The 13,064-nt window shown below is 51.5% G+C and overlaps 1 protein-coding gene and 1 long non-coding RNA gene across 2 annotated transcripts; both read left to right on the forward strand.

Moving 5' to 3' along the window:
- The first annotated feature begins 4,017 nt into the window (after positions 1 to 4,017).
- Gm45923 (predicted gene, 45923) lies at positions 4,018 to 5,107 on the forward strand. Its single transcript, NR_131190.1, has 2 exons — positions 4,018 to 4,147; positions 4,720 to 5,107. It is a non-coding gene; the product is annotated as a predicted gene, 45923 (long non-coding RNA).
- A 3,981-nt stretch (positions 5,108 to 9,088) lies between these two features.
- Myod1 (myogenic differentiation 1) lies at positions 9,089 to 11,707 on the forward strand. The gene is made up of 3 exons (NM_010866.2): positions 9,089 to 9,914; positions 10,355 to 10,433; positions 10,759 to 11,707. Exons 1-3 carry the CDS (start codon positions 9,288 to 9,290, stop codon positions 11,007 to 11,009), a joined length of 957 nt encoding a protein of 318 aa, NP_034996.2. The 5' UTR covers positions 9,089 to 9,287; the 3' UTR covers positions 11,010 to 11,707.
- Positions 11,708 to 13,064: the final 1,357 nt, after the last annotated feature.

Raw genomic sequence — 13,064 nt, forward strand, 5'->3', positions numbered from 1 at the left:
GCACATTGGAGGCGGTGCTACCCCTGGGGAAGTGGTTCTGGACGGTGTAAGCAAGACATGAGCAAGACATGGAGAGGAAGCCTGTAAGCAGTACTTCTCCATGGCCTCTACATCAGTTTCTGCCAGGATTTCCCCAGATGATTGACAACACTATAAAGCTATAAGCTGAAATAAAACCCTTTCCTTCCCAGGTTGTCTTTGGTCATGGTGTTTACCATAACAACAGAAACCCTGACTGTAAGGCACATGGTGTGTGAGAGAGCCTGCAGTGTCAGAGAACTACTACAGAATGGGATGGGGCTCTCAATGTCAGCGCTCTACATAGGGTACAAGGTATGCACAAAGCATGGGGGCACATGGCGCACAAGATGAAGTTCACGTGGTGAAGGCACGCACACTCATGTGAACATGTCAATTCTGCAGCAGGGGTGTACAAACACAAGGCTCTGTTACATGGAATGCATGAGAAGTATCCACAGAGTAATGTGTTCATTACATGTGAGATGTTCACAAAGCGGTCTGCACAGGGGCAGAGCATGAGGGGAAGCTAGCGTGGGAGGTGGCCACAGTGCCTGCACATAAGGATATGGAAGGGTGCGGGCAAGAACCAACAGTTGTTGCAAGCAAGTGCACTCATCAGCTCTGTCAGGCCCATGGCTTGCACCCTAGGGCTACATGTGGAACAGCACAGGTAGAGGACTCAGGAATGACACCCTCTGGTGACCATGTCTTCCTGCATACTCGAGTAGAAGGCAACTTTGGGACCTTCCTATCCAGCCATGTCAGCTCAGCTCAAGGACAATCCCAACTCACACTGCACACGCCATCCCCTCCTCACACACCATCTATGCTTCACACAGAGCACACACACTATACACACAATTCACACTCACCTGCCTTTCACACCTGATGCATCACCCACATTGTACATCATTCACAGCTTACACGCCATTCACATGTCACATGCTATTCATACCATTCATGTCATTCACACTATTTCTCTCGTCTGACTTAAGTCTCTTATGCACATTTCCCCCAGTTATATCTTTCATTAGTAGTGACCTCTTCTATCACGTGGCTAATGTCCTTCCCCAGAATGACTAACACCTTCAAGAGCACCATTAGCATGTCTAGTTTTTAAGCCATTTCATCTTTCCTTTGTTTGGTTCAGTTAACTCAGTGGGTTTGTATTTGGGATCCTAAAAGTCTGTGTCCCAGTAGAACACGAAGCTCACCTCTCAGGCAGGAAAAGTCTTCAGCTACATGAAGAATAAACCTACAGCGGGAATCTGGATGAATAACTCTCAGGGTGCTCCAGAAGCCAGGCAGCAGCTGATTCTTACAGGCTTCTGATCCTGACAGACAGTCCTGGGTCCTGTTGATTTTTATTTCCTGAACTTCCTAGTCTTGGGAAAGAACTAAGAGGTGAGGGATATTATGGTATAGGCATAGCATGTGTGGTGTGAATGCTATGTGAATTTTGAATGGCAATGTGAACATCCATGAAGTGTGAATAGCATGGAAAGCATGTGTGGTGTACATGACACGTGAAGTGTGAATAGCATGGAAAGCATGTGTGGTGTGAATGACATGTGAAGTGTGAATAGCATGAAAAGCATGTGTGATGTAAATGACATGTGGAGTGTGGATAGCAAGTTGGGGGTGAATGGCATGTGCAGTGGGAATGGCATGTAAGGTGTAAAAGGCAGGCGAATAGCATGTGGGGTGTGCATGGCATGGGAGGTTTATAGCATATAATTGATGTGCATGGTGTGAATAGCATTTGAAGTGTGTGTGTGAGACATGTACAAAGTGATTACCATGTCAAGTGTGCATGGTATGTGTGCTATGATTAGCAAGTGAGGGGTAAATTGCACACGCAGTGGGGATGGTGTGTAAGGTGTAAAAGTCAGCTAAAATATGAATGGGCCAGGAAGTGTTCATGGCACGTGGGGTGTGGATTGCATAGTGGCATGCTTGGCTTGTGAGGTATCTGTGATATGGATCTTCTTTGTAAGTGGTGTGCTCATCATCTGTGAACTGTACAAAGGATGAGACATGTGTGGTACCTGATGTGTGCCTGGCGTGTGAGGTGAACATGGTACGTGATATATGCTTGGCATGTGAGGTATACAGGGCATGTGGTGGGCTTATGTCCCTTAGGGTATACACAACCTGTGAATGTCCGTGATGTGTTCTTCACATGTAAGCCATGCACCGTGCATGGCCTGGGTTGTGAAAAGTTGGGGACTATTCTGATGTCCTTTGACACCTACTTCACAGCAGGCCACCCTGTGCCCTCTGCCCTTTCCCAGGTCCTCACTGAGCTGAGGAGAACAGAAATTTCCCTCTGAGTGAATTTATAACTAAAGGGAAACCTGATAGCTAGAAATTTCCCTCTTGAGAAAAAATGTCCATGTTAGGAGCATGTCAGTTAGGGAGGGAGCTTTTTGTCAACGTATTAAATAGAGAGCAAAAGAAACTGGCCAACTGAACTAAGTTTAAAGAGTGTCCTGGTTGCTATGAGAGCTTTCGGTTAATGTGACAGAACACCCATCCAACCCTGTGCTGAGCTCTCTCTCTCCCTCTGCACACTCTCACCGAGCAACATATAGCACTAGACAGTGAGGCATGGCCTCCTTGTCACTCCCAGAAGAGACATCCTTCCACAGAAGATGTGCCATTATGCCTTTTCTCTGCCTGAAACATTCTTCCCCAGAGGTCTCATGGGCTGGTCCCAAATGTCACTCCAGGTAACACACTCCCCAAGCACACACCTGCCGCCTCCACTTGTGCTGCTTTTAGTATCTTCTACCAAACATCCTACCTCTGTGGTGCACTATAAAACTGACGAATGGGTGTATTTATTTTTGGTTGTCCATCTTGATCCCCCAGAATATCAGCTCCACATGGCCAGAGTATTCTTTTCCTCACTGTATTCCCAGCACCTGAATACATGTTTGTTGAATGAAAAAAAATGACCCATAGATTGCTCCGCTGGAAGGGTCATGTACTCCTACAGTGTGAGAATGTCTGACATCTGATGTGTTTATGAAAAGATGAAGAGAGGGCAGATATGTTCTATGGAGGTGTAGTCGGGTATGGGGCCAGGGGGTGCCGTGGCAGGCCCATGTTGAGGCATCCCTTCCCCGTGAGGGCCCAGCCACAGGATGGTATAGTATAGAATAGATTTTATTTAGAGCATAGGGAGGGGAGTCAAGAGGGCAGTAGAGGCAAAGAAAGGAAGAGAGAGGGGGAGAGAAGAGAAGTAGAGGTGTAGAGGCTGGCCTTGGAGCACGTGGAGAGAGCAGGGGGAAAGGAATGGGGAGAGAGGGGAGAATTGGAAACAGAGAAAGAGCAAGAGAGGATCAAGAGAGCAAGGAGGGGGGCAAGCAGCCCCTTTTATAGTGAGTCAGGCACACCTGGTTGTTGCCAGGTAACTGTGGGGCGGGGCTTAGACACAAAGCTAAAAACATCCACCACCTAGTTCATCTGCCAGACTCTCAAGGTCCTGCACATACCAGAGCCTGGGGGAATCCCAGAGGGAGACATGTGAAGGCTCCCTGGGACCCTGGTCAGGACCAGGACCATGTCTGTGCCCAGCCAGAGTTCCTCTAGGTCAGCCTAAATTGGCCAGATCTACACTTGGTGGCAGGTAGTTTCAGGCTTTCTGGGAAGCAAAACTGGCAGAGAACAGAGCAGGATCCTTGAGTTGGGAAAGGAAAGTCTAGGGCCAGAGACTGAACCTGGGGCTGGTCCTGTTCCACCTGTCCTCCCCGTGGTTTCATCCTCCAGTCCTTCAGCCCCCTAGACCCAAGCCAGCCATGCAGCCCGCAGTAGCAAAGTAAGAGGCCACAGGTCCAGACTGGGTAGGGCAGAGGTGCCTGAGGCTTGGGGCAGGTGCTAGTTGGATCCGGTTTCCAGAGGCTATATATATATAAAGGCTGCTGTTTCCCCATGGTGCAACACCCCAGAGGCCTAGCCAGACCAACATTCCTGCCCAAAAGCCAGCTCTCCATTTATAGCACCTTGGAAGACTAGCCAAGGGAGCTGAAATGCAAGGCCTGGAAAGGACAGGGGGAAATCAAAGGGGCCACCTATGGCGGCAGGAGAACTGAGCCTCAGGATGAGCTGTGTGCTTCTCCAGGTCAGTGGGCCTACAGCCTAAGAGGCCCTGCATTGAGGGGACAATGCCTCAGCCCAGAGCCAATGGCACGCTCCAGAAGGGGTGGCTGGGGGAAGTTTTAGTGACCATAAAATAAAAAGCAAGGTTGCAATCACTTAGACTCAGCATAAAATTTATTTCGGTTTTTGTTATTTGTGTGCTTGCTTTGCTTTGCTTTGTTTGCTCGGGTTTGAGATAAGAGAGAGAGAGAGAGAGAGAGAGAGAGAGAGAGGGAAGGAGGGAGGGAGGGAGGGAGGGAGGGAGGGAGGAAGGAAGGAAGGAAGGAAGGAAGGAAGAAAGAAAGAAAGAAAGAAAGAAAGAAAGAAAGAAAGAAAGAAAGAAAGAAACTAGATTTGCACAAGTGGTTTGAAGTGCTTCCTTGGAGACACCAGGGCACTGCATAATGAAACAGACTTGCTCATTCATCCGCCAAGGAATATTTGTGGTGCACCTAGTGTGTGCTGAGCATATTCAGCTGAGGTTCCAAAAAGGAGGAAGCAATAGCTTCCATCGAAATCATTACTAACGACAATTACATCCATCCCTCACTGTAGATTTAAGTCAAATGAAAGAGCACTTATGATGAACCCCACATCCATCGGCAGCATACTGTTGGAATGTTGCAACCGACCAATGGGAGAGAGCACGTCCCAGGCAAACCAGCCTCTGCTTTGCCTGGGCAGAGGCAGCGTGAGAGCTTGTATGAGTAAGTACCTACATAGAGCCCAGGTTTGCTGGAATAGAATGACTTGTAGCACATTTTGCTAAATTCAAGTATAAGGATAGAAATCAAAAGAGCCCAAGACTGTTCATTCACTCGCTTGACACTTAAACCACTGTGCCCGCCGTGGGATCACTGCTGCAGTGGCTTCCGGAGACGCCATGGTGAGCAAAGTACTCCTATCCATGGTATGCTGGTCTTCGTGTCCCTCGGTGAATAACTGACAAGATCATTCTCGAGGAAAGGCTGTGTGACATTCCCCAAGCCTGGGAGACATCTATCTGGGAGGAAATGGCCAGAGACATCCCAAAAATGACTTTGGAGTTGAGATCTGAGACCTGAAAAGCTGCCAGTCACAGGCAGGACCAGGGGAGAGGGCAGCAGGCTTGGGACAGCAGGCACGAGACATCATGGCTCTGAAGGAGGCTGTGCAGGGCTGAACGAAGGGAAGGTGGCTAACCAGAATAGGGCTATCTGAGGGGACAGTGTCTCCAGGTGACATTGTGGAGACAGGGTGAGTAGGGTTCCTGAATGGCCACCTAGTTGGAGAAGGACACGAGGTTTGCATCTGGCCCAATGGGAAGCACCAGGACCGCCATCATTCCCTGAGGCTGCCGTGCAGGGACTGGGTTCCAGGAGGGACAAATGTGCTAGAGAGTGTCCTACCCATTCCTCTCCCCCTCCCCCTGGCTCCTCCTCCCTTGAGGCATGATCAGACCAGAGGCCCGAGAAGGGAAATGGAGGCAGGAACAGATGGAGGTGATGGGGACCTCAAGTGGTGGGTGAGCGCAGCAAGAGACAGACTTCTGTGGAGGCAGGCTTCAGTGGACAGCTCCTTTAACTGAATTAAAGGGTGTTTAGATTTGGAGGTGAGTGGAGGCTATGGGGTGAGTGGACACCACTGGCCTGGGCCAGGGTGCTGGTGCTCTTATGCCTCATTTGCACAAAGATGAATGGCAGGTGCTGCAGGATGAGACATGACCTTATAAGGAGAAAGTAGAAGGCTGTCTGGCTATCTGACCTCCTCTGCTGGGGCATAGGTGGGGGCATGGATCTATATGCCCTGGGACATCCAGGCCCAGGGCAAGAGGTGGGGAGGAGTCCTATTCCTGCCGGTTTCAGGATGAGATTTTCAGGGTTTGGAAACACTTTGACCCGACTCTTGCTCCAGGCCTACTCTCTGTGGCTCTGTGGTTCCCCTGGCCCCACAAGAGAGGGTAAAAGACAGAATTAGTGGGGCCATCTAAGTCAGCAAATGGCAGGAGTTAGCATAGTCTGGATGGTGACCTTAGAAATGGCAGACCTTGGAGGTGTCTTACAGGAACAGTAGGCAGGACTTCATCATGCCCAGCCTTCCCCTCGGGACCTCTGGCCACATGAATCCCACTCAGGCTTTACACTTCCACCTGAATGTTTATTGTGAATTTCAAATTTTGCTCAAACTGGATCTTTGATCTGATACTCACAGACCCACTATGCCCCAGCCCCTTTCATCCAAAAGCGATCTTTAATGTCCCTCTTGTCCCTGTGTCCACATCCAATCATAAAGAAATCTTGTTTGCTCCATCTCTACTTTTAAAGATTTAAAAGTTTTTATGTACGTGCGTGCTTTGCCCGCATGTAAGTTTGTGACGCACAAAGGTCAGAGAGGGCATCAGGTCCCTAGAGCTGGGGTTACAGGAAGTTGTGAACAACCATGCAGGCACTGGGAATCAAACCCAGGCCCTCTGCAAGAGCAGTGGGTGCCCTTAACTGTTGAGCCATCTCACCTCTCCGAGCCCACCCAACCCCATCTTGAGAGCATACCTGCAACTGAACTACTTCTCACCAGATTCTCTTTGCCTCCCAATGCTAAACAACCATCTGAGTGGCCATGAGCACCCATTTGGACTGTGGCAGTGCCCTCCAAATGGATCACCTTTCTGTCCTTACCTTCCACGTACCTGTAAAATCCCAAGCTGAGACCTGATACAGCCAATCCTAGGGCAAGTTCAGGAAAGAGGACTAAAGCTGAGAGCAGCGAGATAACTCTGAGGCTGAATCCCTGTTTAGTGTTACAGGAAGAGGAGAAAGAGGGGGAAGAAGAAGAGGAGGAGGGGGGAGGAGGAGGAGAACTGGAAGAAAAAACTAGAATGGAGCCATTAAGAAGAATGGTGGCTCTCAGTCAAGCTGGGGGGGCACAAGCTGAGTTTGAGTCTACTTGCTGTGCATTAAAGCAGTCAAGCACAGTCCTGTCCCAGGACCTTTGCACATGTTTGCCCTTCTCTCTAACTCTAAATACCTGCTAGAAGTAGCTTCTGTCTCCCTTCATCCAGGGCACTACACGAACACAACCATCCCAGAGGAACCTTCCCTGATTGCTGGAATAGAGATTATTATTTTTTTTTGCTTTGTTTTGTTTTATTTTATTTTATTTCATTTCATTCATTTCGTTTCGTTTTGTGGAATTTGTAAATCTCTGACACCACAAAGTTCCTTGCTTGATTGACCTACCTATAATTCAACTATGTGCATAGGGCCTTGGTTGCGCTTACTGCTGGGTTCCCAATACCTGGACCAGTAGCTGGTCTGTGATAGATAAGCCATGGTGAATGCTGAATGAATAAACAAAGTGAAACCATGGTGTAAAGTGTAAGCACTTCATGATGGGGTCTATCAGCACCGCCAGTATCAGAGACAAAAACCGTTGGACTTCAAAAGAGGTTCCTGGGTGAGTCTGATGGATAGAGAGGGCTTTCCAGTTTGTAAAAAGGAACAGTTAAAATGGCTTCCAGAAGTTAGTGGGAAAGACACCTACGTCACCCTTGCTTGGATTCCTGGCATCCGGGAGAGAAGACATAGCAAAAGTCCATAGCCAAGGAAGGCTTCTAGCCAGAGCCCCCCAAAAGCATGAACATCCCAGGGTTGGGGTGTGTTGGGATGTGTAGGAGAGCCAGAGATCCCACAAGGTGGCTCCTTCCTTTTGATCTTACCTCCCCAGTTAGCCTGCTGGAAGAGACCCAGCTGAAGTCTCCAGAAGAACAGAGCCAGAGCCCCCAGAGCCCTCTGCCAGATCTCAGTGCTGCAGGCAAAGCCAGAGAAGGTTGCTGGTTATGCTATGCAAGCGGGCAGGCAGGTGCTGGAAACAGAAGCAAGTCTCCCACCTCCACTGACATTTCCACATCCATCCCTGGTTTGGATTCTCACCCATCACCACAGTTACCCCCTGGACATTGTCATTGTTCCTGGATATGAAGTGGATACAGACTTGGGAAGAGGTCATCTCAACAAAGTTATGCCGACTCTACCAACTCTACAGTAGGTGAGGTTGTCAGGCCAGGTTCCAGCCATCACGATCCTTAAGAAAGGCATTTCCCAGGGTTCACTCAGAGCAAGATGGCACAAACCCATAGCAAACAGGTTTTCTTCTTCTCGGTAGAAACAGATCAACCTAGACCCCCATGGGTCTCTAGACACTCACAGAAAGTAAGTTGGAGGGAGCCTCCCTCTCTCTCCCTCCCTCTTTTCCTTGGACTGTCCACCCGGAGTTTGAGCAGAATGGCTTGAAGTTTTAATGATGATTCCCACTACGCATGCAAGGACAGCGCTGGGGTTCTAAGCTTCCCGTGGAAGAACAGATATTCTCTGAGCCATTCCCAGATGGAGAATGACCAAATAGCACTGCCACCGATTCATTTGTGCCAGGCTTGCTCACCTAGACCTTCTGAGTCTCACTGTCTCTTGCCCACTTTGTCCTTGGCTCAACTTCTCTGGGTGTGTCATCATTTCTCCACTCTTCTCTAGAACTTTCATTGTCCCGTAGCCTTGAGTCTCTCTCCAAACCTCCTGCAATCTGATTTCTAACTCCTATGCTTTGCCTGGTCTCCAGAGTGGAGTCCGAGGTCAGCTCCGAAGTGAGCACTGAGGTCAGTACAGGCTGGAGGAGTAGACACTGGAGAGGCTTGGGCAGGCTGCACCAGATAGCCAAGTGCTACCGCGTATGGCTGCCAGTCTCTCTGCCCTCCTTCCTAGCTAGGCAGCTGCCCCAGCACAGAGTCGCGGGAGGGGGCACTCCCTGGCCCCAGTGGCTACCCTGGGGACCCCAAGCTCCGCCCTACTACACTCCTATTGGCTTGAGGCGCCCCCGCCCCCAGCCTCCCTTTCCAGCTCCCGGGCTTTTAGGCTACCCTGGATAAATAGCCCAGGGCGCCTGGCGCGAAGCTAGGGGCCAGGACGCCCCAGGACACGACTGCTTTCTTCACCACTCCTCTGACAGGACAGGACAGGGAGGAGGGGTAGAGGACAGCCGGTGTGCATTCCAACCCACAGAACCTTTGTCATTGTACTGTTGGGGTTCCGGAGTGGCAGAAAGTTAAGACGACTCTCACGGCTTGGGTTGAGGCTGGACCCAGGAACTGGGATATGGAGCTTCTATCGCCGCCACTCCGGGACATAGACTTGACAGGCCCCGACGGCTCTCTCTGCTCCTTTGAGACAGCAGACGACTTCTATGATGACCCGTGTTTCGACTCACCAGACCTGCGCTTTTTTGAGGACCTGGACCCGCGCCTGGTGCACATGGGAGCCCTCCTGAAACCGGAGGAGCACGCACACTTCCCTACTGCGGTGCACCCAGGCCCAGGCGCTCGTGAGGATGAGCATGTGCGCGCGCCCAGCGGGCACCACCAGGCGGGTCGCTGCTTGCTGTGGGCCTGCAAGGCGTGCAAGCGCAAGACCACCAACGCTGATCGCCGCAAGGCCGCCACCATGCGCGAGCGCCGCCGCCTGAGCAAAGTGAATGAGGCCTTCGAGACGCTCAAGCGCTGCACGTCCAGCAACCCGAACCAGCGGCTACCCAAGGTGGAGATCCTGCGCAACGCCATCCGCTACATCGAAGGTCTGCAGGCTCTGCTGCGCGACCAGGACGCCGCGCCCCCTGGCGCCGCTGCCTTCTACGCACCTGGACCGCTGCCCCCAGGCCGTGGCAGCGAGCACTACAGTGGCGACTCAGATGCATCCAGCCCGCGCTCCAACTGCTCTGATGGCATGGTAAGGCGGGGGGCTCAGGAGGATGAGCAATGGAGGCGGCGCCTGGGGTATCTGCAACAGGTTTCCGAGGCCCTTGGGGTGGGGGTGTCCCTTATACCTAGATGCTCCTGGCATCTGACACTGGAGTCGCTTTGGAGACCCAGGGCATCTATGATTCTGCCGATTGGGGGTGGAACACTGCTGCGCAGACCCCGGGATATGCTTTTCCTTCTCATTATTACCCTAATGCAGATTATTGTTCCTGAGTGACTGTCCACTCTCAGTTTGGCCCCGCATGCGACAGCTTCCAGTGTGTGGCTGGCTCCTACCACCTGGGGCTGACCCAGTCCTGGAACCAGCAGCTGAGACTAAGGGAGTGAGGGAGGGGTGATGACAAGGAGTGTTGCTTGAGACCCACTCGGGCCCTGTAGACCTAACTCTGTTATCCTTGCTATTCGCAGATGGATTACAGCGGCCCCCCAAGCGGCCCCCGGCGGCAGAATGGCTACGACACCGCCTACTACAGTGAGGCGGCGCGCGGTGCGTATTCTCAGCTGTTCCCAGCTAGCAGGCCTTTATCGGCCTTCTGTATCCCCCTTGAAACTTTCCTCGCTCCCTAGGCTTAGTATCCTCTTCCTGCCTCCACCACATACATACCCGTACCTTGGGATGGCGGGGGGGGGGGAGGCTGGGGGGGGAGCATTGGGGGAGGGGACAAAGAACTATGATGCACACCTTCCTCTCCTTTCTCCTTCCAGTCTAGCAAGTCCTCAGTTTCCCTTTTGCTACAAAGCTCCGTGCCTATGGGCAGGAGACTTGAGAAGGGCCGCAAGTTTGGATTACTAACCTTCCACTCCCCTCACAGAGTCCAGGCCAGGGAAGAGTGCGGCTGTGTCGAGCCTCGACTGCCTGTCCAGCATAGTGGAGCGCATCTCCACAGACAGCCCCGCTGCGCCTGCGCTGCTTTTGGCAGATGCACCACCAGAGTCGCCTCCGGGTCCGCCAGAGGGGGCATCCCTAAGCGACACAGAACAGGGAACCCAGACCCCGTCTCCCGACGCCGCCCCTCAGTGTCCTGCAGGCTCAAACCCCAATGCGATTTATCAGGTGCTTTGAGAGATCGACTGCAGCAGCAGAGGGCGCACCACCGTAGGCACTCCTGGGGATGGTGTCCCTGGTTCTTCACGCCCAAAAGATGAAGCTTAAATGACACTCTTCCCAACTGTCCTTTCGAAGCCGTTCTTCCAGAGGGAAGGGAAGAGCAGAAGTCTGTCCTAGATCCAGCCCCAAAGAAAGGACATAGTCCTTTTTGTTGTTGTTGTTGTAGTCCTTCAGTTGTTTGTTTGTTTTTTCATGCGGCTCACAGCGAAGGCCACTTGCACTCTGGCTGCACCTCACTGGGCCAGAGCTGATCCTTGAGTGGCCAGGCGCTCTTCCTTTCCTCATAGCACAGGGGTGAGCCTTGCACACCTAAGCCCTGCCCTCCACATCCTTTTGTTTGTCACTTTCTGGAGCCCTCCTGGCACCCACTTTTCCCCACAGCTTGCGGAGGCCACTCAGGTCTCAGGTGTAACAGGTGTAACCATACCCCACTCTCCCCCTTCCCGCGGTTCAGGACCACTTATTTTTTTATATAAGACTTTTGTAATCTATTCGTGTAAATAAGAGTTGCTTGGCCAGAGCGGGAGCCCCTTGGGCTATATTTATCTCCCAGGCATGCTGTGTAGTGCAACAAAAACTTTGTATGTTTATTCCTCAAGCGGGCGAGCCTCGAGGCTCGCTCGCTCAGGTGTTGGAAATAAAGACGCTAATTTATACAAAGTGGCTCTGGCTTTTCCTAAGGGGATCAGAAAGAAACTCTACGAACTGGGCGGGCTGTCTCGCAGCGACCCCTGTAGGTGGCAGAAGGGTAGCACGGAGGCTGGGTAGTGCTGGGTAATGAAGAAGGGCTGGCAGACCTCCAGCTGTAGGGAATTCCCCAGGCCTTGCCTGCCGCACCCAAGAAAACCAGTGGCTCCGGTGGAAAGATGCACGTAGGTTGATGTTCGTTTAAAAATACAAAAAGCCAGATGTGGCGGCTCATCCCTGTAATCTCAACATATTTGAGAAGCCGAGGCAGGAGGATGGAGGCAAGCTGGAGGCCACCCTGGCGATAAAGACATAACCTCTTTAAAATACAAAATTAAAAGTTGGTGTTAAGGAGGTGCTCAGGTGATAGAGCACTTGCCTAGCATGCACAAAATCCCAGGCTCAGTCCCCAGCACCATATCAACCTGTCATGGGGGACACAGCTGTAGTTTCAAGGCCCGGAAGGTAACACAGGAAAATCAGAAGTGTGTGGCCATCCTTAGCTACACAGCAAGTTCCAGGCCAGTCTGGGATACATGAAACCCTGCCCGTAGAATAATGGATTAATTAAAAAAAAAAAAAAACAACCAAAAAACTAGTTCTACCCATTTAAGATTCTGGCAGAATGAGTCTGTCTAGGACCAGTTATTGTTACTTTCCAAAGTCTCCTTTTAGGGACTCCCAAGTGTGTGCTAAGCTGAGAATGGCTCCCATCCACACAGTGTGTCCAGAAGGCTCTGTGAGAGCGTATGGCCCTGGATCCACACAACACCCTCACACGTGTGGAGGAGGGTGGGAAGATACAGTGCAAGAAGAGACAGCTAAAGGGCCCTGGGGATGGGTTATGAGCCATGTGGTGTATGCAAGCCCTTAACGATAGTGGGACTGCACAGGGACAGCACAGTCAGGAGCCAACCCTCAGAACATCTTCCACTGTCTCATCTCATTCGAAGATAGAGGCTCAGAGCCTGTGGGAGGAGGGAGGGGCAGAAGGGACCAGTATATCTCTAGAGTTGTGGTGCTTCCATCAGACTGTGTAGAGGGCAGGGGGAGGCCATTGGTGCAGCCAGAGTGCAAGGTGAGCTTTCTGGACAAAGTGCTATTCAGATGTGTCAGGAGAGACAAGTGTAGGCAATGCACAATGGCCGTGAGGGACCACACACACACACACACACACACACACACACACACACACCTCTATTCTTCCCTGGAGTGGCCTGGCATACATTCTCCCTCCCTTTAACACTTGTCCCTAGGCCCTCAGTACCTCCTGCATTCCTTTTGTACAGATCCTCTCCTTAACTTCCCATAGGCCAGGTTCAA

The sequence above is a fragment of the Mus musculus genome, chromosome 7, assembly GCF_000001635.26.
Source record: "Mus musculus strain C57BL/6J chromosome 7, GRCm38.p6 C57BL/6J".
Taxonomy (NCBI): domain Eukaryota; kingdom Metazoa; phylum Chordata; class Mammalia; order Rodentia; family Muridae; genus Mus; species Mus musculus.